This window comes from Mus caroli, chromosome 7, assembly GCF_900094665.2.
Source record: "Mus caroli chromosome 7, CAROLI_EIJ_v1.1, whole genome shotgun sequence".
In the NCBI taxonomy this organism is placed as follows: domain Eukaryota; kingdom Metazoa; phylum Chordata; class Mammalia; order Rodentia; family Muridae; genus Mus; species Mus caroli.
Genome location: NC_034576.1, coordinates 79,320,624 through 79,342,166, shown reverse-complemented (window position 1 = coordinate 79,342,166; position 21,543 = coordinate 79,320,624). Strand labels below are relative to the sequence as shown.

Sequence of the window (21,543 nt, the reverse complement as noted above, 5' to 3'; positions counted from 1 at the left end):
TCATCCCTCTGGCTCTAAAAGTTTTCTACAATCAAACATTCAAAAACAGTGGCTCCACCATTAAAAAGGAATAATATAATGATTGTAATTTGGCAAATAGAGAATGTATTTCTAGGGTTCTGCATTAACTATTTCCCACTCTATGTCACTGGTTGGCAGTCCCTGAGTGGTAAGCTTGACACCAAGGCAGAGTTCTGCAGGGAGCAGGCAGGGGCTTCAGGGCTGAAATGATTACCTCCCTCCATTTATACATGTAGAAGGGAGTGTATCAGTAGCTCCTTTGCCACTTTTAAACTCAGCCCTTCCAACTTCTCAGTCTGAGGCCTTGCTGCCCTGTTTATCTATACCATGTGCCAGCCAGGGGAGCTACATCAGCAAACCCTCTTTGTCTACAAGAAGGCAAGACTCGACTAGTCTTTTTGACCTACAGCAGGTTTCCAAGTTGTCTGGATAAGCTTTTAGCATAGGGGCGTATGAATGCTTGCCCATCATGTGGTTACCCTCTTAGTACAGAAAGGTTTACCCTAGTCTTGCCTCACTTGAGAATCAGTGGTGATCTTGACCCCAGAGTCTGACTGTACTTTGATCTGTGCAAGCTTTACTTTAAGAGCAAGAACCAGTCAACTATTGCTATCACCTTTATCCACTCACAAGATAAACTGTCTTTGGACAATCTTTTGGGAAACTGAAGAAAGTAAAGCTGCCCCCCGGACCCCAGACAAGCTTAAACCATCTACCCAATTTCACCTGAAGCCTCTGCACCGACCCTTGTCCCTCCCCCCAGAGACCAATGCCAAGCAAAACCCATTCAACTGTCCCATTCCCTCCCAGTTCTTCTCAACCTACTCCCCTGCCTCAACCCCCTTCATCACCAACCCCGGTGTTTCTACCAGCTCACAGCAAGAGTGTTCGTGATATCTCAAGGGAAACATTGATTTAGGAACTTCTTCCTATTTTCCCCTCATCCCATCTCATGGAAAAGTACAACATGTTCAGACTGGTTTGGGAAATCCAGCTGGTCCCCGCTGTCACTTATGTAAGTCCCTGAATGCCCTTCCACCCCCATGGTACTTAGAAAGTACATGGAAAGCACCAACAGGAGAGATGTGAAAAGTAGCCCTGGGTTTTCAATGTAATCAATATAATCAATCTAAGAAACTTTGGCAATTCATTTATATGTAAGTTATCTGTGTCAGGAGAAGGCATAGCCAAACACAGATTTTCAAGAGATACCTTTATTCTGATACCAAGGAGTCGTTCTAAATAAAAGGAAACAGAATTGAAATGATTGAGATGACTTTTCTTCCAGCACATTTATGGACGTTATATTCTTCTCTACCAGTTGTAGTAGCAATGACTGGTGTAGCTTGTCCCCCATAGAATATTCAAATGCCAGGAGTAGAAAGTTATAGATTTAGATTTAGTTTCTTAACAAGAAACATATATTAATAAAGAAACATCAGTTTTAAATGCCATTTCTGAGGAATACAGTGCCAATGATAAAACAGTACTGGCGTGCTCAGCGTACATGGGTCGTAGGGGCCTGTGATCATTCCCCCTTCTTTTTCTGTGCCTTTTTATTAAACAAATATGATGTGGGAATCGAATATAACCAGAAAAATCAGTTACATAGACAAAAATCATATTGCTTTCGGCTCTAGAGAAAGAACACACACACACACACACAACTTGTGCTGTCCTCAGGCAGAAGGCAGCCCAGCTTGTGTGAATTCTAAATGGAAATCAATGAGCTCTTCAAAGAGCCCTGAGATCCCTTTATCAACATGCACTCACATAGCAAGAGCCATGAGGATGGGAATCGATAGCTCTCCTAATCCCGAAGTCCCAGGTCTTGGCAACAGACCAAAGGCCAAGCTGGCTGCAACATGGCAGCTCATCAGAGATGCTTTGTCTGTTTTCTTGTGACCTTGTTGTAGTCTAAGAGCTTTCTTCCACTGGTTATGCTGTGCTGGACGATCCCCTGGGTCAAGGGTCTCCTGGCTCCCATGTGAATCTTCACAAACAGGAAGCAAGTCAATGCCTCTCAACAGCCGATTCTTGAACTTGTCCATTTCGTTGGGTTTCCCTGCCGGCATGCTTTCTCTCTGTCTGAGTCTTTATAACTTCTAAACAATATCTCCACATCTTGTTTAGGCTTTGGCAAAGTTGGACTTCTCTATTTGACTTGCACCCTTCTGGGCTGACCAGCCCTAGTTTTTTGTATCCCAATTTTCTCTAGCTGCATGTTAAATTTCTGTATTCTTGCTTTGTATATTTTTAGATTTTCTGTAGTTAAATAAATATTTTACATTACTAGAAAGTATGAGTACTGGATATATAGTTCAGCAAGTTTGGTATAACTGTGTGTTTAATCATGATATAGCATATTTTCACTACCTAAAAGTTCTCTCCAAATTCCAAAGATTCAGTCTCCTTCCCCAGAGTTAATCACTGCTTTAATGTTCACCTTCCCTTATTATTAAAATGCAGACATTCAGTATGTCTCCCTTTATGTTTCCTCTCTTTCAGATAACTTATTGTTTTAAACTTCATTCATAGTGTTGAATATATCAATAGGTAATTGGATTTTCTTATTTGGGAGAGGGATCATTTTGATTACTGTCCTGGTTGGTTTTTATTGTCAGTCTAGGACAATGTAGTGTCACTTAGGAAGAGGGAGCTTCAACTAGAGAGCTGCCTAGCTGACATAGGCCTGAGTTCAACATCTGAATAAGAACAGCCATGCTGGGTTCCATAAAATGGGAAAGAGCTACAAGAAGGTCCAGAAGACTCAAGGAGTCTCTTCCTCCACCGACCAGTTTATCCCTCAAACACAGCTGAAGTAGCATCAATTCCTAGTCCTTCTGTAACTCCTGCACCTCAATTCATCTGTAACCCAGTATTCTCAGACAAATCTCTCTCTCTCTCTCTCTCTCTCTCTCTCTCTCTCTCTCTCTCTCTCTCTCTCCATACACACACACACACACACTCACACACACACACACCTCTGTTACCATTTTTATTACATGTGTCACATTCTTTATTTTGAGAACTATTCCCTCCTACCTTAGTCCTACCTAAGAGTGATCTTAAAGCAATCTTTTATCCTGCTAAACAGAAATACTAAGAAAGCACACCCTGAGTCCTTATCTTTATACCCCTAGTAAATGCATCTGTCAAGCCTCTTTTTAAATGATGAGTTGATTAATACCCAGATCTACAACCATATAATGTGCAAAAAGTAAGACTATGGAACATGAAGTTCTAAATGGGACATCTATGATACCATCTTCTATCAAGGCTGAGGGATCAATGGAAAAAATATGGATGAGGGAAGGGTTCATGTGGTCTCATTCTACCCAAGAACCTATTGGAAACTGGTGGCTACTGGTTAAGGGAGAATCACTTTCCTTTAGGGATGGAGGACCTGAAATGCATGCCCCAGTAGATGGTCCTACACCTATGCACATGCAGTCATCAATAAACAGATTCTGTGGGTATTAAATTATTTTTTTAAAACATATAACATTGGAAGGGAAGAGTGGTAGGTGATGTAAGAGAAGATGGAATGGGGCTGATTTCTTCAAAATACACAATATATATTATGAATATTTAAAAAATTTAAAACTAAATATTAAATAAAATATCTATATAGGCTTTGCATTCCTACCTACTTTAATATTTACAACTGCAGAGTATAAATTAATGTACAAAAGAAAGATGCTACCAAAATTCATGAGACGGTGGATAGATGTAGGAAATGGAGAACAGAAGCACATTGCCTGTTCTTTGGCAATCCTCAGAATAAATAGGGCAACAACTGCCATCTCATTAGTTCTTGTAACTGGTATCAATGAATCCAAGAGTCAGATACCTGAGAAGCATCTGTGGCATGTACATCTTCCCAACCATCACATAGTGTTTTTCCAATGCTTCCATAAACATTTTCATAAGACCCAGAAATTGGGCCGAGTCAACATTAATCTCCAGCCACAGAACTTAAAAATCGATGTGGACAGAGAGGGACTCCTCTCTGTCAGGACAGGACCAGAGCAAGTGAATAGCAGTGATGCAGCTGCTGGCAGGTGGTGTGTTAAATATAGCCCTGTAGGTACCTAAATGGTGGCATCCTGCCTGTTAGAGAGCTCTGTAACACTGGGAATAGCATTTAGTGCTCAGCTGTTTCTCACCCACCTCTCAGATGGTCCCAGCAGGAAACAAGTCTGAGGCTGTCATGTTTATAGCTAATTAATGTTTATTTATACTTTTAAACAAGCCTTTCACCTGTCACTCTTTAAAATAAATGCTCTGCTCTTCAATTAGAGATTGTCAGAGCAGAAAGAAACCCTGTTTGTTGAAGACTTAACATGTGCCTGTGTTTAAATGTGTATCAGATATGGGGTTCTTTCCTTCCAAATCACTCTCTTCTCCTGGAGGCTAAGGCTTCCTGCACAGAGAAACAGCCTTTCTATAGCTTTCAGATGTGAGACTGGAGACTTGCTATGTAGAGCTTGATGAACACAGTCACAAGCAGAGATTACACTGCCTCCTTGAGATACAGGGATCTTTGGAAGCAGGGATGACTATAGTACATTAGTGAACATTTGAACCACGACTGAATTTATGTTCTTGGGGGCAGAGGCACATGCTCTATGTGCCAAAGAAAAGTTGATGCAGTCAGTCATGGCAGTAGAGTTTTGCAGGTTTTAAAAGCTTGTTTATTTATAGGCTTTGGGAGGTAGAACTTTAAACTCTTGTAATATTAAGCTGGACAAGAGTGTCTTTCATTAGCTGAGAAGTTGTAGAGTGTCAGGTAGTCAATGCTAGTGGTGTGAGTTTTGGTGTAAGTCTTGAACCAGTAGGTATGAGTTTGACTTCGAGAGGAGGATGCACATGGAGTAAGGGATTCGCCATGGGAAACACCTTATGGCTACATGGCTGACCCCCTCCCATTTTTTTCCTGAACCTACTGATGGGTATCCTGTGATATTTCATTGCACATATGCAATGTGGGATGATCAAAAATCTATACAATCATCATTACATTGTTTTTGGGACCTCTGAAACTCTAAACTATGTAACTTCTTGTGAATTTGCAGTCAGCCCACTGTGTTGAGGAACACTAGAGCTAAATACTCTGTACTGAAATTAACATTTTAAGCATCTACAGGTGGGAATTTGGAGTATTTGTCTTTCTATGACCACTTTTTTTTTTTTTAATTTTTAAGGTGATAGGAATGTCATGTGCCCTCGTTTGACCATTATTTATAGTATGCATATATTGAATCCTACATTATACTACATAGATAAATCTAATTAAAATAACAAAATTTAAAAAATATCCTTAGACTAAATTCAGGTAAATTTACCTGATTGGTAGTAATGCTCTTGCCAGAGAATTGGGCTCTATTCCATGAGGACATCATAATTTTCCCTTTTACAGATGCTAATTTTAATTTTTTTACAACAATATACTACAGATACAAGTTCACAGCTATTTTGAGTCCCAAGAGTCCTGAAGTATCTTTGAACCTGGAAGTGGGTAACCTGAACAGAGTCAAAGAGTAAGTCACAAAGGGAGGCTATACCCCAGCACCAAAACCACAGCAGAACTGAATCTCTATTCTACTATATCCATTTGAATGACCCAAGGGAAACACTTTGTGTGTTCATCTCTTGAAATTGGAGTGCAGAGCTCATAGGCCTTCCCAGGATTCATTAAACATGTAACCATTTAATCACAGAGTAGATGCTTTAGAAAGTAGATTCTGATAGAACTGTTCATTCTGATATTCCTTCACTTTTACTTAAGCTCTACATGTGGACATTTGTCCCCACACTTCTGCAGATATATCTGGTCACAGTTTGTAAAAAACAAAAACAAAAACAAAAACAAAAACAAAAACATGGGCATTCTCTTAAGCCACTCTGTTGCCATTTTTTTTCTTTCTTATCTGGAAATAAGGCCTCTGGTTTCAGATTGTCTGACATCATTTGCATAGTACTTGGGACTGGAAAGGAAATCCTATATATGAATCAACCTAGAACAGTGCTACAATTGTCCTGAAAAATATATGAGAATATTTTTTTCTAGTTTAATAATGTAAGAATAAAAGTAGAAAAATTTCCAGTTTTTACCAGTGAGCATTAAACCATTGTTCTGAACCTATCATGAGATGAGTTGTGTCTTCATAAATATATGTTGCAACACTAATCCCTGGGGCCTGGGAATATGGTCTTATCCAGGATGTGCATCTTAACAAGTGGAGAAATACTAAGGTCAGACTGAATAAATGTCCTAACACAGTGATGAATGCGCATAGAAGAGGGGGAGTCCAGACCACAAGGTCCCAAGCTCAGATGGTCTTGTGAAGATGTAAGTGATAAATCAAATGGGCCACCATAAGCCAATGACAGCTTAGTACTGCTGGTAGACACAACACATGGCAAGAAAAGGGGATGATCTTCCTAAACTCACTAGCATCAGAACAGCTTGCCAACTCTACGATTTTAGACTGCCAGTTTCCAGAAATGTGATGTGAGGAGTTCTGTTCCGTTAAAACATCCAGCTTGTTGTCATTTGATATAACAACTATCATAATAAACCTGTCATTAAAGTTTCCCACACATGTTTGTCCCCTTTGTCTATTTTTCTTGCCTTGACACTTGATGGGCTGTCTCCTAGAGAGTAAGAGGAACCTCATCATAGTATGAAAAGAAGGAAGTAACTTACCACAGGCCCCCGGCCAGTACTGCTTAGGTAATGGAGGAGACCTTTGGCATGGTAGATGGTTGGTTGGAGATGAGCTTGGGGAGAGAGCCACTGTCTGTTGAGATCCTCGCCTCTCAGTGAGCATCTGTGACTGCAGGAAGAGACAATAAGCAAAGAAACACACATTTAGACAAGAAATTGCTTCATAAAATAAAACCCAAGCTGACAAACAATTAAACTAATGAATCCAACTTTGCTCTGACTTCTGCCACCAGCTCCAGATGTCCAGGAAGCTGCAGATCTGTACTAGAAGAGTATGGAGTGGCCTAGTTATCTGCAGCTGTGGGAACTAGAAACTGCATTTGACTTAATACAGGGTTTATAGTGTTCTAAAACAAAATTTGGGAAACATGGTTTCCTACTGTATGTACCCATTTAAAACAAACAAACAAACAAAGAAACAAACAAACAAAAAGAAAAAAGAAAGACAATATATGACTCCCTAGGCCCTTTAGTTCTACAAATAACTAATTTGATCTCAAGATAGCACACACAATATAATGAAATACAATATTTCTGGATAGCCCAAGAGCATTATAAAACTCAATATTATTATTACACTTCAGTGAAGAAACAAGTGACCTAAGGTATAAAACTAAAGAGTTACACCTAGGTCTCTTTGCCTCTAGCTCACACATCCCTTCTTAGGGAATTCTTGAAAACTGCCAAACCAAGCTCAAGATTATATGTTCCCTGGGGGTACTCATAGTCATAGCTCACATGTTAGATTCAAAGATTATTCAACTCTTTAACAAGAGGCAAAGCTTCCAGGGAGAGTTATCCTATGAGCCCAAGACAACTGAAAAGTTTATCAGAAGCAAACCATCCATAGGATGGATATGTTCCTAGATATGATGGATATTGTGGCTATGACGGCATTTATCCTAGACGGTGAGCTAGCAAGATGCCACAGATTGAAGGGACCAACACAATATCCCCATCACCAGAACCACCACCATTAACTCCCCTCCCACTACTACCCTTCCAATCTCCACCATAATGAAATTGCTTAGTTTCTTCTGAACAAGTGTGCCTGAACAAGTGTTTGACCAAGCTTCCCATAGCCATCCATTCCCACCTATTTAACTTTCAGCAGATCAGCCTTGTCCCCAAAATTTCATGAATTCCTAAGCTAAGAAATTCTAGTCCTGTTTGTTGTTTTAAGAGTCCTTATAGAACCATTTTGGAGAAATTTGCACGAATATCATTTTTATTCATTTTATCCTCCTCAGTAGACTGGAAGAAATGGGAGCTTGCTCCATTAGGGGCAAGAATGATTGTTGGTACCATTAAAATTCTAAAAGGAACTGTATTAGCCAAAAACATAAGACTGTATAATGAAATTGTCAGAGAGCCAACTTTGAGGAAGGATGCAATTTCACAAGACTTCATCCCTAGATGAAGGGCTATAGTTAATCACTGAGTAAGGAGAGAGGGAGAATCAGTTAATCAGTTCCCTCTGAAAACCAGGCCACCGATGATTCAACCAATCCCAAGTGGTCAGCCTTAAACTCTAGTTCATATGTGCAACAACACTAAATGGACTCAGTAGGGTGTGAGTGTGTGTGTGTGTGTGTGTGTGTGTGTAAAACAAAGACAATAGAAAGACTCTAAATTCGAAAGGGTTTATGGGAAGAAAGGGGGTGCATAGTGAACTCATATAAAATTCTCAAAAAAGATAAAAATTTTCATAATTGGGCTGGTGAGATGGCTCAGTGGGTAAGAGCACCCGACTGCTCTTCGGAAGGTCCAGAGTTCAAATCCCAGCAACCACATGGTGGCTCACAACCATTCGTAACGAGATCTGGCGCCCTCTTCTGGAGTGTCTGAAGACAGCTACAGTGTACTTACATATAATAAATAAATCTTTAAAAAAATTTTTCATAATTGGTATTAAGTAAACAATAGAGAACAAATTCATGGCCAGAAATTTAATTATAGAAGCAAACATACTTTCCCCATTAAAACCACTGGCCTATTTGCAATGAATCTTGGAGATGAAATGGCTCAAGCTCCTTTTTACAATATTTAAATCTCTGTTCTGAAACCATCTTTGCTTGTAAGTTCCCTCTTAAAAATCACTAGAAATTGAAAATATTCAATAATTCATTTATCCTAATTTTGTCATAATATATTTCACTTGAGGGGCTAAGGATGTAGCTAACTTGGTAGCAGTGTTTGTCTAACAATGCAAGAGATCCTAAATTCAATCCCCAGCACAACATAAGCCAGGTGTGACAGCACATTTCTGTATTCTCAACCCCAGCACAACATAGGCCAGGTGTGACAGCGCATTTCTGTATTCTCAACCCTCAGGAAGGACAGGGAGAGACAGGAAGAGCAGAAGCTCAAAGTTATCAATGGCTACATAGTGACAAATTACAGCCAGAATTTACACACACACACATGTGTATGTATGTATATATATACACACATACACGTGTGTGTGTGTGTGTGTGTGTAAGAAAGAGAGAGGAGAGAGAGAGAGAGAGAGAGAGAGAGAGAGAGAGAGAGAGAGAGAGAGACTTAATGCCAGTAACAATGGAAAGGAAAAGCATGACAGAATTGATCAATGGCATATTTGCTTCTTTTTTTTTTTCATTTTTTATTGGTTATTTTATTTATTTCCATTTCAAATGTTATCTCCCTTCCCAGTTTCTCCTCCAGAAGGCCCCTATCCCCTCTTTCCTTCCCACCTCTAGGAGGGTGTTGCCCCACTTGCCTACCCATTCCTGCCTCAGCAGCCTAGCATTCCCCTATTCTGGGTCATCAAATCTCCACAGGACCAAGGGGCTCCCCTCTCAGTGATGCTAGATAAGGTAACCTCTACTACATATCCATCTGGAGCCATGGGTATCCCCTGTGTATTCTTTGATTGGGAGTTTAGTCCCTGGGAGCTTGTGGGGGGTCTGATTGATTGATATTGTTGTTTTTCCTATGAGGATGCAAACCCCTTCAGCTCCTTCAGTCCTTGCCCTAACTTCCCCATTGGGGTCACCATGTTCAGTCCAATGTTTGTGTACATCTGCATCTGTTTCCGTCTGGCTCTGGCAAATCCTCTCAGGGGACAGCTATACCAAGCTCCTGTCAATAAGCATTTCTTGGCATCAGCAATAGTGTGTGAGTTTGGTGTCTGCAGATGGGATGGATCCTTAGGTGGAGCAGTCTCTGAATGGCCTTTCCTTGAGTTTCTGTCCCACTCATTGTCCTTGCATTTTCTTTTGACAGGAGGAATTCTGGATTAATATTTTTGAGGTGGGTGGGTGGCCCCATTCTTCAACTGAGGGCTGTGTCTCTCTACTGGATATGCTCTCTGCAGGTTCTATCCCCCCTTTGTTGGGTATTTAGGCTAATGTCCTCCCTGTGGGGTCCTGGGAACCCCTTGGGTCCCTGGCATCTGGGACTTTCTAGTGGCTAACCCCAGCTTCCCCCACTGCTGCACATGTACTTTTAAATTCCTGACCCTCTGTACTTCTCCCCCATCTCCTCCCATATCTGAACTGGCCCCTTTTTTTCCCTCCCCCTCTCTCTCCCTCCCAGATCCATTAGATTTTTATTCTGAACTCAAGGCATCCAATAGTCTGAGAATACTTTGACTGCTGTGTGACTTTTTTTTTTTTTTTTTTGCCTTGACCTGAATTCTCATCAACAGTGCAGACTTTATTTTTTCTGTAACACTGACCATTATGAAATGAACTGAGGTTCTTTCAAAGCATTCCTGTTTATGTAAACAAAATTTGCACATATTGTTATGTATCCAGCAGCCAACAATTCTGCAATTCCCTCTCCCTCTTCTTTCCCTCAGCTCCATGGAGACCAAGTTCAGGGGCAACATCTACATGGAAAGGTCCAGAGATTACCACACAGCAGAAACACAATTCTGTACAATACTTAAAAATAAAGAAAATGGAAGTTCTATATCGCAACTAGAAACCACCCAAGGTTTGATTAAAAAGGCATAGTTCTAGCTCCTGGCTCCATCCCTGGGTATGGGATTTGGGTAGCTCATTTATAATCAGTATTCTCACATGGGAAAAGCAAATATGTTTACCCTGCTTCCCAAGGTTATCATTATCATGCACCACCGACCCTGCTCTACTCTGGATTGTTTTGAAGATCAAATGAAATGATACCTATCCCTTGTGTTTTCATGGAAATTAAGCTGCATAGTCCTATGTCCATCTACATCTTCCTGTGTGACTATACTCATAGCTATATCCACACGCACATGTGTATCCATATCTCCATCACTGTCCCCAGTGGTCAGAGATGCATAGCTCAGTGGTGACCATGTCCACTGCTTCCTTGCCTCATGCAAACTATACTATGAATAACAGTCAGGAATCAATATGCAGGGTGAATCGAAAAGAGAAGAACCTACACCAGGGTCCACAGAGAAGGGGCCGTGATCTGCTTTGAAGTTTATTTGATTTAAGCACACTTTGTGGTCAAGGCAGTGGAATGGATTGGAAAAGAATTAATCAAAATAAAAAAATTACAAAGGGAATTACTGATTTCTCTTTAGGTTACTAGCCAGGGCTAAGGGAGAAGAAGAAGTAGGATTGTCCATGATTTGCGTGTGGAGAAAGTTGTGTCAGTGAAAATAATATAAATGTTTGGGGGCTGCTATTTTAGGAAAAGTTTTGTTTGTTTAGTGGCTGTTTTCTGGGATAAAGAAATTGAACCATCCCAGCGGCAGAGCTCGGCTGTGCAGATTTGAGAACCACACATGCTTGCATTTGTATTCAGGCCTGCATGTGTGGCTGGGATTTGGAGGTATCTCTGTGTGTGCCTACAGCTTTGATATTTCCTACCGCTCGGCATCTGCTGACAACCACAATGTGTACTACACCTGCCTTAAGAGCTTTTTCTTTTAAAGCAAATCCATTTGCTCCCAATCTGCAAATCCGTTTGGCATTTTATGTTAATGATACCTGAGATCCCTGTAGTCATAGGAGCTGCTGGTGCTCTTCGCAGGGATTTGTTTTAAGCATATGAAGATGAAAATGTACCCCATCTTATTATCTACTGTAGTGTTTCTGCAATGACAGCTGCCGCTTCGATGTGCAGAGAATTAGCAGATGGACAGTGATGATGGGCTGGCAAGACATTCAGAGCCTGTAATTTGTGAGAAGGGGTCATCCCTCAAATAGAGTTTGAAATCTTGCTTTGCTTGCAGGAAGAGCAAGGAGTGATCAGTGCTATTCTTCCACACTGAAAATGGCAAACTTACATAGAAAGAAACAAATGCATAAATCACATACCTCCTGTTCACATAGGTAATATGATATAACTGGCCTTCCACAGTTTTTATCGACCCCTCTCTCTTCCTCTCTCCTCTTTGTATCTCTGTCTGCCTCTCTGTCCCTATCTCTGTCTCCCTGTCTCTGTCTATTTCTCTATTTATGTTTGTTTGTGTGTTGTGTCTCTCTATGTCTTTCTGTGTCTCTCCCTGTTTCTCCTCTGTGTCTGTGTCTCTGACTTTCTCTCTCTCTCTGTCTCTCTGTATCTCTCTTTATCTACCTCTGTCTATTTAGGTGTCTCTGTGTGTCTCTGTCTCTCTCTGTGTGTCTGTCTGTCTGTCTCTCTCTCTCTCTCTCTCTCTCTCTCTCTCTCTGACAAAGTCTCATGTATTCATACTGGCCTCAAACTTGCATGGTAGCCAAGGAAGACTTTGAACCTTTGGCTCTCTTGCCTTGCCCCCTAAGTGCATGTGTTACTATCCTAGTTTATGACCCTCTGGGTATCAAAATCAGGGAATTAGGCTTCAGGCACCCCAGGCTAGCACTCTACCAACCATGTCTAGTTGTTTTTCTGTTGTAGTTGTTGTTGGGTTTTTTTTTTTTTTTTGAGATTAAGTTTAAATATTTTCATTTATAATAAAGTTTGTGTGCAGAAAATGTGATAGTTTAGAATACACAAATATCCAGATATTTCAATGTTACCTTGAAATACCTGTATCCCAGGAAACCCCTCAAATGCAAATCACTTTATCTCTCAGTCTAGATCTATAATTATAACAAGAATCATGGTGCTAAGATGCCTGGCCAAAATGGGAGCTCATTATCTTTTACTAGCTTTGAATGTTTCTGTGCATTTGTTTATTTTTTAGACAAAGACTTAGGTAAGTCACAGTGGCCATGAACTCACCATAGTCAGTGATGGCCTTGAATAATTAATATCTCATTTCTACTTCCTTAATGCTAAGATTTCAGAAATGTGCCACTACAATCAAATGGTTTATGCACTGTTTGTGATCAAATGAAAGGCTCCATGGATGTCTGCTAGTACCATACCAACTGAGCTACATCCTGAACCTGATTGATGAGGGTTTTTAGGTGGAGCAGGCACTGTTGCTGCCTATTCTTATAAGTGCTTCATATAGACATTGCTCACTCACTCTGTCAGATATTCACTATCTATATCCAAATAGTCATCATCCCTGAAGAATAATACGCAGGGATTCTGTTGAGGTTCTTTTTGTTTAGATTATAATTTGAAGGTAGAGAGGATCATAAATTAGTCAAGATTTCTGGGGTGGGGGAAATGAGGTGGGATCTAGAAAGGTAGAAATATTATTAAATTTAAAAATTAGCTGTTTAAATTTCAAAATTGAAATTTTGGTGATATACATTCCCCTTTTAAAAGCAAAGAAAAACTAGCTGTGCATGGTAGTGCATTGTTGTGATATTAGAGCATGGTAGACAAAGGTAGGAGGGTCAGAAAAATAAGGTTAACCCCGGCTATAAAGTTACAAGCAGGATGACCTGGCTCCATCATGAAACCTGATGTCCAAAATTATAACAAGAAGGAAAACAAGGAGAACTCGAACATTCACTCAACTAATGGCACTCAGTCTTTTCTTTCTTTATCTCATCTCTCCCCTCTTTGGGTAAGCTTAACTCTGTAGCCCTCCGATTCAAAACCCTGCCCCCTCCATCTCTTGAGTGCTGCAAATTCAAGTATGTACTACCAGACTGAACTTCTCAAAATTATACTCTTAACACTAACTATAGATCATGGAGATCAGCCAATCACAGCAATCACCAAGACACTGGGAGACATGCATTATAAACAATCAAGTCAAAAAGAAGTATATGAACCAGAAGGATTCTCAAAGAAAAGAATGGGCCATAAATCAGAAAAGGAAGGGAGAGATGGTGTGTCTTCCTATAAGAGAATTTACAAAACTGGAATCAGACAAAAATATGATTAAAAAATCCCCCATCTGTCTATGTCTGAACAAGGGAGAGAAGGTACCCAGCAGACAGAACAGATGAGGCCAGGATTCATAGCAAGAGAGGCCCAGCACAGCAAGCTCTGGAGTCTTAGGAATGGCAGTGGTTTAGGTCCAGAAAGCACTTTCATCAGTGTAAGCACATCTCACACTGGGACAAAGTGTGGGTACAGAAGAAAACTCTTCAAAAGCTCAGGGATGTGTTGAAGTCTCTAGATCTTGGCAGCCCAGGATGAGGCACATTGTCCAGATGCCTCATGCTCAGAGCTTTCCAAATGAACATTTCTCACATGCAAAAGGGAAATAAAAGGAGAACAAATCAAATTAATTTCAAGGTAGTTTGAAAGCTCAAGACAATCAGGGTTTTAAGGAGCATTTTATTATGCTTAGGAGATCATTTGTAACTCAAAATCCTTACAGTTAAAAATGGAGAGCAGAAAAAAAAAACCCAAGAAAGTTGTTTGTTCTTCAGCAACTCCAGAGACCAAGAAATCATTTTCCAGAGGTTGATCAAATCACAGCCCAAGAATGAGAAAACCATTATAGGTGTCCAACCTTTTGGTCACTGTAACATAATGTCATCTACAATGCCCATGCTTGAAAACTGTTCAGTTGAGTTAGACAAAAGCCACAGGAAGTTCTCACAGATTTTTAGATGAGTTAAGGACTGGACCTGTCCTTAGCTACCTACAGCCTACTAGTCCAACACTGAACATGCCTAGATTAACCAGCAGCTGATTTTATCGTTTTTTAAAAGAAAAATATCCAGCTTCTGGCTATTATAAATAAAGCTGCTATGAACATAGTGGAGCATGTGTCCTTATTACATGGTGGAACATCTTCTGGGTATATGCTCAGGAGAATTATTACTGGATCCTCCAGTAGTACTATGTCCAACTTTCTGAGGAACCGCCAGACTGATTTCCAGAGTGGTTGTAGCAGCTTGCAATCCCACCAGCAATGGAGGAGTGTTCCTCTTTCTCCACATCCTCGCCATCATCTGCTGTCACCTGAGTTTTTTTTTTTTTTAACTTAGCCATTCTGACTGGTGTGAGATGGAATCTCAGGGCTGTTTTGATTTGCATTTCCCTGACGACTAAAGATGTTGAATATTTTTTTTAGGTACTTCTCAGCAATTTGGTATAAGCTCGGAATACCCAAGATACAATTCGCAAGACACATGAAACTCAAGAAGAAGGAAGACTAAAGTGTGGATACTTCAATCCTTCTTATAAGGGGGAAGAAAATACCCATGGAAGAACTTACAGAGACAAAGTGTGAAACAGAGACTGAAGGAGTGACCATCCAGAGATTGCCCCACCTGGGAATCTGTCCCATAAACAACCACTAAAACCAGACACTATTGTGGATGCCAACAAGAGCTTACTGACAGGAGCCTGATATAGCTGTCTCCTGAGAGGCTCTGCCAGTGCCTGACAAGTACAGAAGTGGATGCTCACAGACATCCACTGGACAGAGCATAGTATCCCAATGAAGGAGATAGAAAAAGTACCTAAGGAGCTGAAGGGGTTTGCAACCCCATAGGAGGAACAACAATATGAACTAACCAGTACCCCCAGAGCTCCCTGGAACTAAACCACCAACCAAAGAAAACATATGGTGGGACTCAGGGCTCTAGCTGCATATGTACCAGAGGATGGTCTAGTTGGTCTACAATGGGAAGAGAGACCCTTGGTCCTGTGAAGGTTCTATGCCCCAGTATAAAGGAATGCCAGGGCCAGGAAGCATGAGTGGGTGGGTTGGGGAGCAGGGGTGGGTATAGGGCGTTTTTGGAGAGGAATCTAGGAAAGGGGATAGCATTTGAAATGTAAAGAAAATATCTAATTAAAAAAGAAGAAAATTATCCAGATGCTGTAGGAATCTCTCAGTCAGTAAAGCACTGCTCGTGTAAGCATTATGACTTAAGTTCGGTCCCAGAAACTATCTAAATGGTTGGACATGCTAGCACATTCCTGAAATCTCAATACTGGAAAGGTAGACAAAGAAGGATTTTGAAGCTTGCTAACTAGGCAGTCTAGTCTAATATATGAGCACCAGGCCAACAAGAGACTTTGTCCCAAAGAAGGCAGCAGTATTCTTGTGGATGACAAGTGAAGTTTTCTTAGAGGCTACATGTACACACACAGACATGAACCTATACATGCAAACACACACACATATTCACATATACACATGAATGCAGTCACATATGAAGAGAAATACTCAAAGTTAAAACTTTAACATAAGCCAATCTAAGTATTAATAGGTTGTTCTGCTTTCTTTTTTCCCCAAAGTATGTCCACCCATGGGTAGCACCTGTCCCACTCTTGCCTCCTACTCCTAAACCTTCATGTGAATAAGGGGCCTATAGAATCTGGGCATGATGAAGTGAAAGACATGATGCTTCACACAGTACAGAAGGAAAGCAAGAAAATTAACCTTTAAAAATGGAGCCCTGTCCTTTAGAAAGGGCAGCATTGCTCCACATCGAAGAGAAGTCTAACAGATGATATTTAGAATCTCTTACCTGGAGCAGAGACAGCTCAAGAAGTCAGCAAGGCAACCAATCCCCTGCTTAGCACATACCAGCGCGCCCTGCTTCCTGCTGCCATGTTAGTGTCTGACATGTTTGTTTGTTTGTTTGTTTGTTTGTTTGTTTGTTTTTGAAACCAACACAGAGTAAAATGTAAATCTACTTTCTATTACTATACAAACTGGATTTTGTAAAAGCAAACTTCCCACAGAAAAATTCAAACTATCATAATATAGGATCAATCTTGAGTCACACTCAACTTTTTTTCTTTCCTCTTTCTTTCTTTCTTTCTTTCTTTCTTTCTTTCTTTCTTTCTTTCTTTCTTTCTTTCTTTCTTTCTTTCTTTCCTTCCTTCCTTCCTTCCTTCCTTCCTTCCTTCCTTCCTTCCTTCCTTCCTTCCTTCTTTCTTTCTTTCTTAACAGTTTACATGCCAGTGGGGAGGAGCCTACACCACCACTCATGTCCATTAAGGATATGTGATCAGATGATTCTCATTTTCTCACAGCCTTTGATACCATATACAAATAGGTACATTTTTAACTGAAACTACTGACACCCAAGGCATATATTGCTAAGCATTTATATTTCTTGAGATGAATGAGGGATTGTGAAGAGTTTGCTAAACACCCTTGCCAGAGAACAGTTATTTCTTAGGACCCATGACCAATGTTGAGGCTATCTGAGTGCCATTACAGGTGGCAACTGGATGCAGTTCACAATATTACTTACCAGACAAGAGTAAATTATTTAGCTTAGAAATTTTAAATATTTTATTGACCCTTGCAAAATGTTTGAATACATAATACTGGAATCAGATTTCAAAACCAAGAACTAATGATTATTTCTGTGACAAAAAACTGAATAATTCAAGATCTGGTACAGTTCAGAAAATGTTGATAATCAATAAGAATTGATGAGAACCATGCATTCTTCAACACAACACACACATAATATAACATATACACACATATAACATAACACACACAGAGACACAATATGCACACACAACACAAACACACACATACACACACACACACACACACACACATTCCTAAAGGTAACACTTGAGGAACTTGAAGGAAGCCTCTTCCTACCTTCACTTAATGGAAACATTTCATTTTGGAATTTGTACAAGATACATAACAAGATAATGAAGATCACTATATCTATAACTCTGCAGATTATAGCTACATGAATCTATCATTCTGAAAGAGATATCAGTGAAAGGAGCATACAGCTTGGTAAAGAAGATGTGGAACCATCATACAAATGAAGTGTATGTGTCTGTTTAGTATATGTATGATACATATATTATATGTATATAAAAGCAATATGTATATATCATAAATGCAGCATATATGTGTATATACTATATATGTGTTTATTATATACACATACATGTATATATTTGTAGAGGACTTTATAGTGCATCTTAAGCACCAATGAACACAAGTAACAAAGGAAACAGATACAACATGTTAACAGGAAAAAGTAAATTTCCATAAGAAAAGCACTTAAAAGTAATGATACAAATCCAGAAAAACAGTATTCTACTTTTCTTTTTAAAATAAAAACCTATGTGAAGTGATCTTTGTAGTGACTTTCAGCATATAGAGTTGTGATTTCAAAGAAAACACATGCAAGAATTTAGAAGCAATAAGATATGCATGGATTTATTTGTGCAGAGACACAAGAATGATAAATCAGAAATTAATAAAAGTTATGGCCTATGTTGTGCAGAAATAGAAGATAAAAATAACGATTCAGTAAACAGAAGCAGGGGCAAAAGGATGAGGACAAGTGAGGGCTCTCATCTCACAGCTCGGCGTGGAACATCAGCTTCCAGGTTGTTTCTCATGGTCTTAGGATCAGTAAAGCTGTACATGAGAGAACCCAAATATGATATGAACATTGAAGAGCAATTTCAACCTGTGACACACAAACAACCCTGAGGAAATGAGAAGGGGAAAACAGTTCTGAATCATAGTAGTGTTACAGTTGTGCAGTGCTTCATGGTGGGGATTCTCCATTCTATTCCAGGATTTCATGCTAATGGGCATCTATTCACTTTATTACTTGTGCTAATAATTGATTTCCAGAATTTTCCATATATATATATTATCTGCAAACATATTTGTATATGTGTGTATATTATATATATTTAAAATAAAATTTGGAGATAAAAATGACAGTATACCTTCTGTAAAAAGCTTTAGGTAAGTCTGAGCTAAAGGTTCTGAGTCTACACTATGTACCTTTTAGCGATAAAAAACAAACAAGTCAGGAATGATAATTATCAGGGTTCTTAAGAATTATTAACAAGGTGTGGGGTCTGTGGTGTATTGGACTTTGTTGTTGGTGTGAACCTACATTTTTGCATAAATAGAGAGGCAAATAAAGAAGCAGTTATATGTGGGTATTGAGGGGTGTGTGTGTGTGTGCACACTCATACAATTATTTTCTAGTAATACATACCAGTACACATAAAACCAAAATGCCTTTATAGCAGGGAATGTATTCAATGCACTAGTCTCTATGTTGAAACATTATTACCTACAAAGGAATATCAGCACTTAAAAAAAGATCTGGTTTCACAATGAGGAAGAGCAGTGAAAAGTATCAGTCTAAAATAGTGGTTCTAGAAAATAAGGAGTATCTTCCTTCTTTTTTAAATATATTTGAAATGCCAAAAATTCCAAGTCTTTGGAATTACAATGGCCAAACACAGTAATACTTTTCAATAAAATAAATTGAAATGGTTAAGTATTATATTCCATAGAAAATAAAAAATACTTTTAAGTTTATACTGCCATAAATTAATAAAGAAACAACAATAGTTCCAATTTTGTTAGAATTTCAGTTATCAGATGCAAAAGTGATGGGAAAACCATAAAGTTCTCATTTGGCAAATACCACAGTAGCCATAATGTACAGAAGTCACCGATAGATGTAAATATCTGTGAACAAAAGTATATGTCACAAAATATTCAAATTGGCTAAGTGTATCACCAAATACTATAGCTAATTCTACAGAGGAGAATTATAACTTCATGGTGGGTAAAGCACGTGTTTACCACTTACAGCAAAGGTCAAATTTACCATGATCACATAGCAGGACATGCCCATATCACATGCCCCAAAAAACAACATTCTGAGAAATGTACTTTACCCTTGTGGGTGATGTTTCCAAACAAAAGCAGAACATCAGACAACCACAAAGTGAGCTACAGTCATTTAATAACTGATCAGGATCCTTCAGAAATCTAAATTGAGAAGTGAAAAACTGAAAGGAAGGCAAGAGAAGGGGAAGGTATGGGATAGAAGGGAAAGGTAAGGGAAGGGAAGGGAGGGGAGGGGAGGGGAGGGGAGGAAAGAGGGCAGGCTGAAGGACTATTCTAGATTAAGGGAAAATTAACAAATATGAGAGTGAAATATAATTAGGACAACCATGAAAATATGAAAGGTATGTGTAATTAATGCCGGTACATTAATATTAGATTTTTTTGTTTGTTTTATCACTAAATGGATATGAAAGATGTCATTTAAAGAAACTAGATAGAAGGTAATACATTTTATAATTATTTTTATAATGATTTCAACTAGAGTTTTACATTTTTATATTCATATATATATATATATATATATATATATATATATATATATATATATTTGAGTACAGGCATCTATGAATGTCAGAAGAGAACATCAGATTCAATGGATCTGAGTTATAGGTAGGTATGTGCCATGCATCTTGGGTGTTGTAGACATACGCAGGTTCTCTGGAAGAGCACCACCTGTTCATAGCCACTGAGCATCTCTCCAGCCCCATGATAGGAACCTTTAGGAACATTATAAATTACTTCAAAGTTTGTTTGAGTTTAAAAGCTGTTTTATAATTTTCAAAAGTAAGATATCGCATGGTTTCTAAAAAACCAAGTTAAATTTTTGAAAATGGGCATGAGATGATAAGACAGTAAATGGTTAGAAAAAAGTAACTTCATTTTGCTAATGACACTTGGTTTAAATAGGACACACAAGACAAGCAAGGGCTTTAAGAAAAAAAAACTGTTAAACAGATGACATCATATTTACTCTAATGGAAGAGATAATAAAAATTCAAGACAAAAAGATAAATACACAAAATCAGCAAAGAATATCAAATGCCCAAATTTCTGAAAGGCAAAAGCAATGCCAAGGATTGTAGTAGGAACAGCAAAGCCACCACTGCATAAACACTGAGGGCTGTGCAGAGCAGTTGCAAATGCACCTTCTGCGGGAGGACCTAATTGAGGACTACCTGAGAGACCAAGGATTGCTGATGCAGCCAATGGCATCCAATGAGATGCTTTCTTAGAACCAATGGGGCGTGGGTATTAAAGGAGCTTGAAGCAGTGTTCCAATGAGATTGCTGCAGTCTTTCTCACCTGCCCCTGTAGTCTATGCCATTAATTCCATGCTACCTCACCTCCAACCCCCAAAGGCAGGTAGGGTCTGGCAGCAGGCAGTCCAGGACACAGGCAGCAAGGGATCAGAACAAACACTGAAGCCTATATTACAAAAAAAAAATTATTAAACAAAGAAAAATCTAAACTATACATCTGCATAATGTATTGTATACCTGAGACTATTGATCTAGGCTGACCAGTGTGATGATCTAGTAATCTTCCTAGATTTTTAAAGAAAAAGATGGACTCACTATCAGTGTAGGCAGTAAGGGAATGAGAATTAGAAAGACAAAAATATCTCTGTCTAAAGACAGTGTTTCAGATATGTAAAATACTGACTATGGTATCTAAAATCTAACGAAATAGATTTTAAGGCACATTTTATACTGAAACTGGCCTTTAGATATAAAAATATGTCAACAAACTTAAGAACTCAGAAAATAATATTTTCCATGGATCTAATCTTAGAAGTATACTTGAAAAAAATTCTCAAATAGGCAAAATGTTTGGACATTCAATAAAACTAAAGAATACCTCAGTTTTAGAATACATTTCC

The 21,543-nt window shown here is 39.1% G+C and overlaps 1 protein-coding gene across 1 annotated transcript in view; it reads right to left on the bottom strand.

The window, feature by feature from the left end:
• Positions 1–21,543, bottom strand: part of Agbl1 (ATP/GTP binding protein like 1) — an 842,475-nt gene that overhangs the window by 391,222 nt on the left and 429,710 nt on the right. Inside the window, exon 19 of the mRNA XM_021168273.1 lies at positions 6,734–6,863. Coding sequence (XP_021023932.1) covers positions 6,734–6,863 — 130 coding nt within the window. The remainder of the gene's footprint in view (positions 1–6,733; positions 6,864–21,543) is intronic.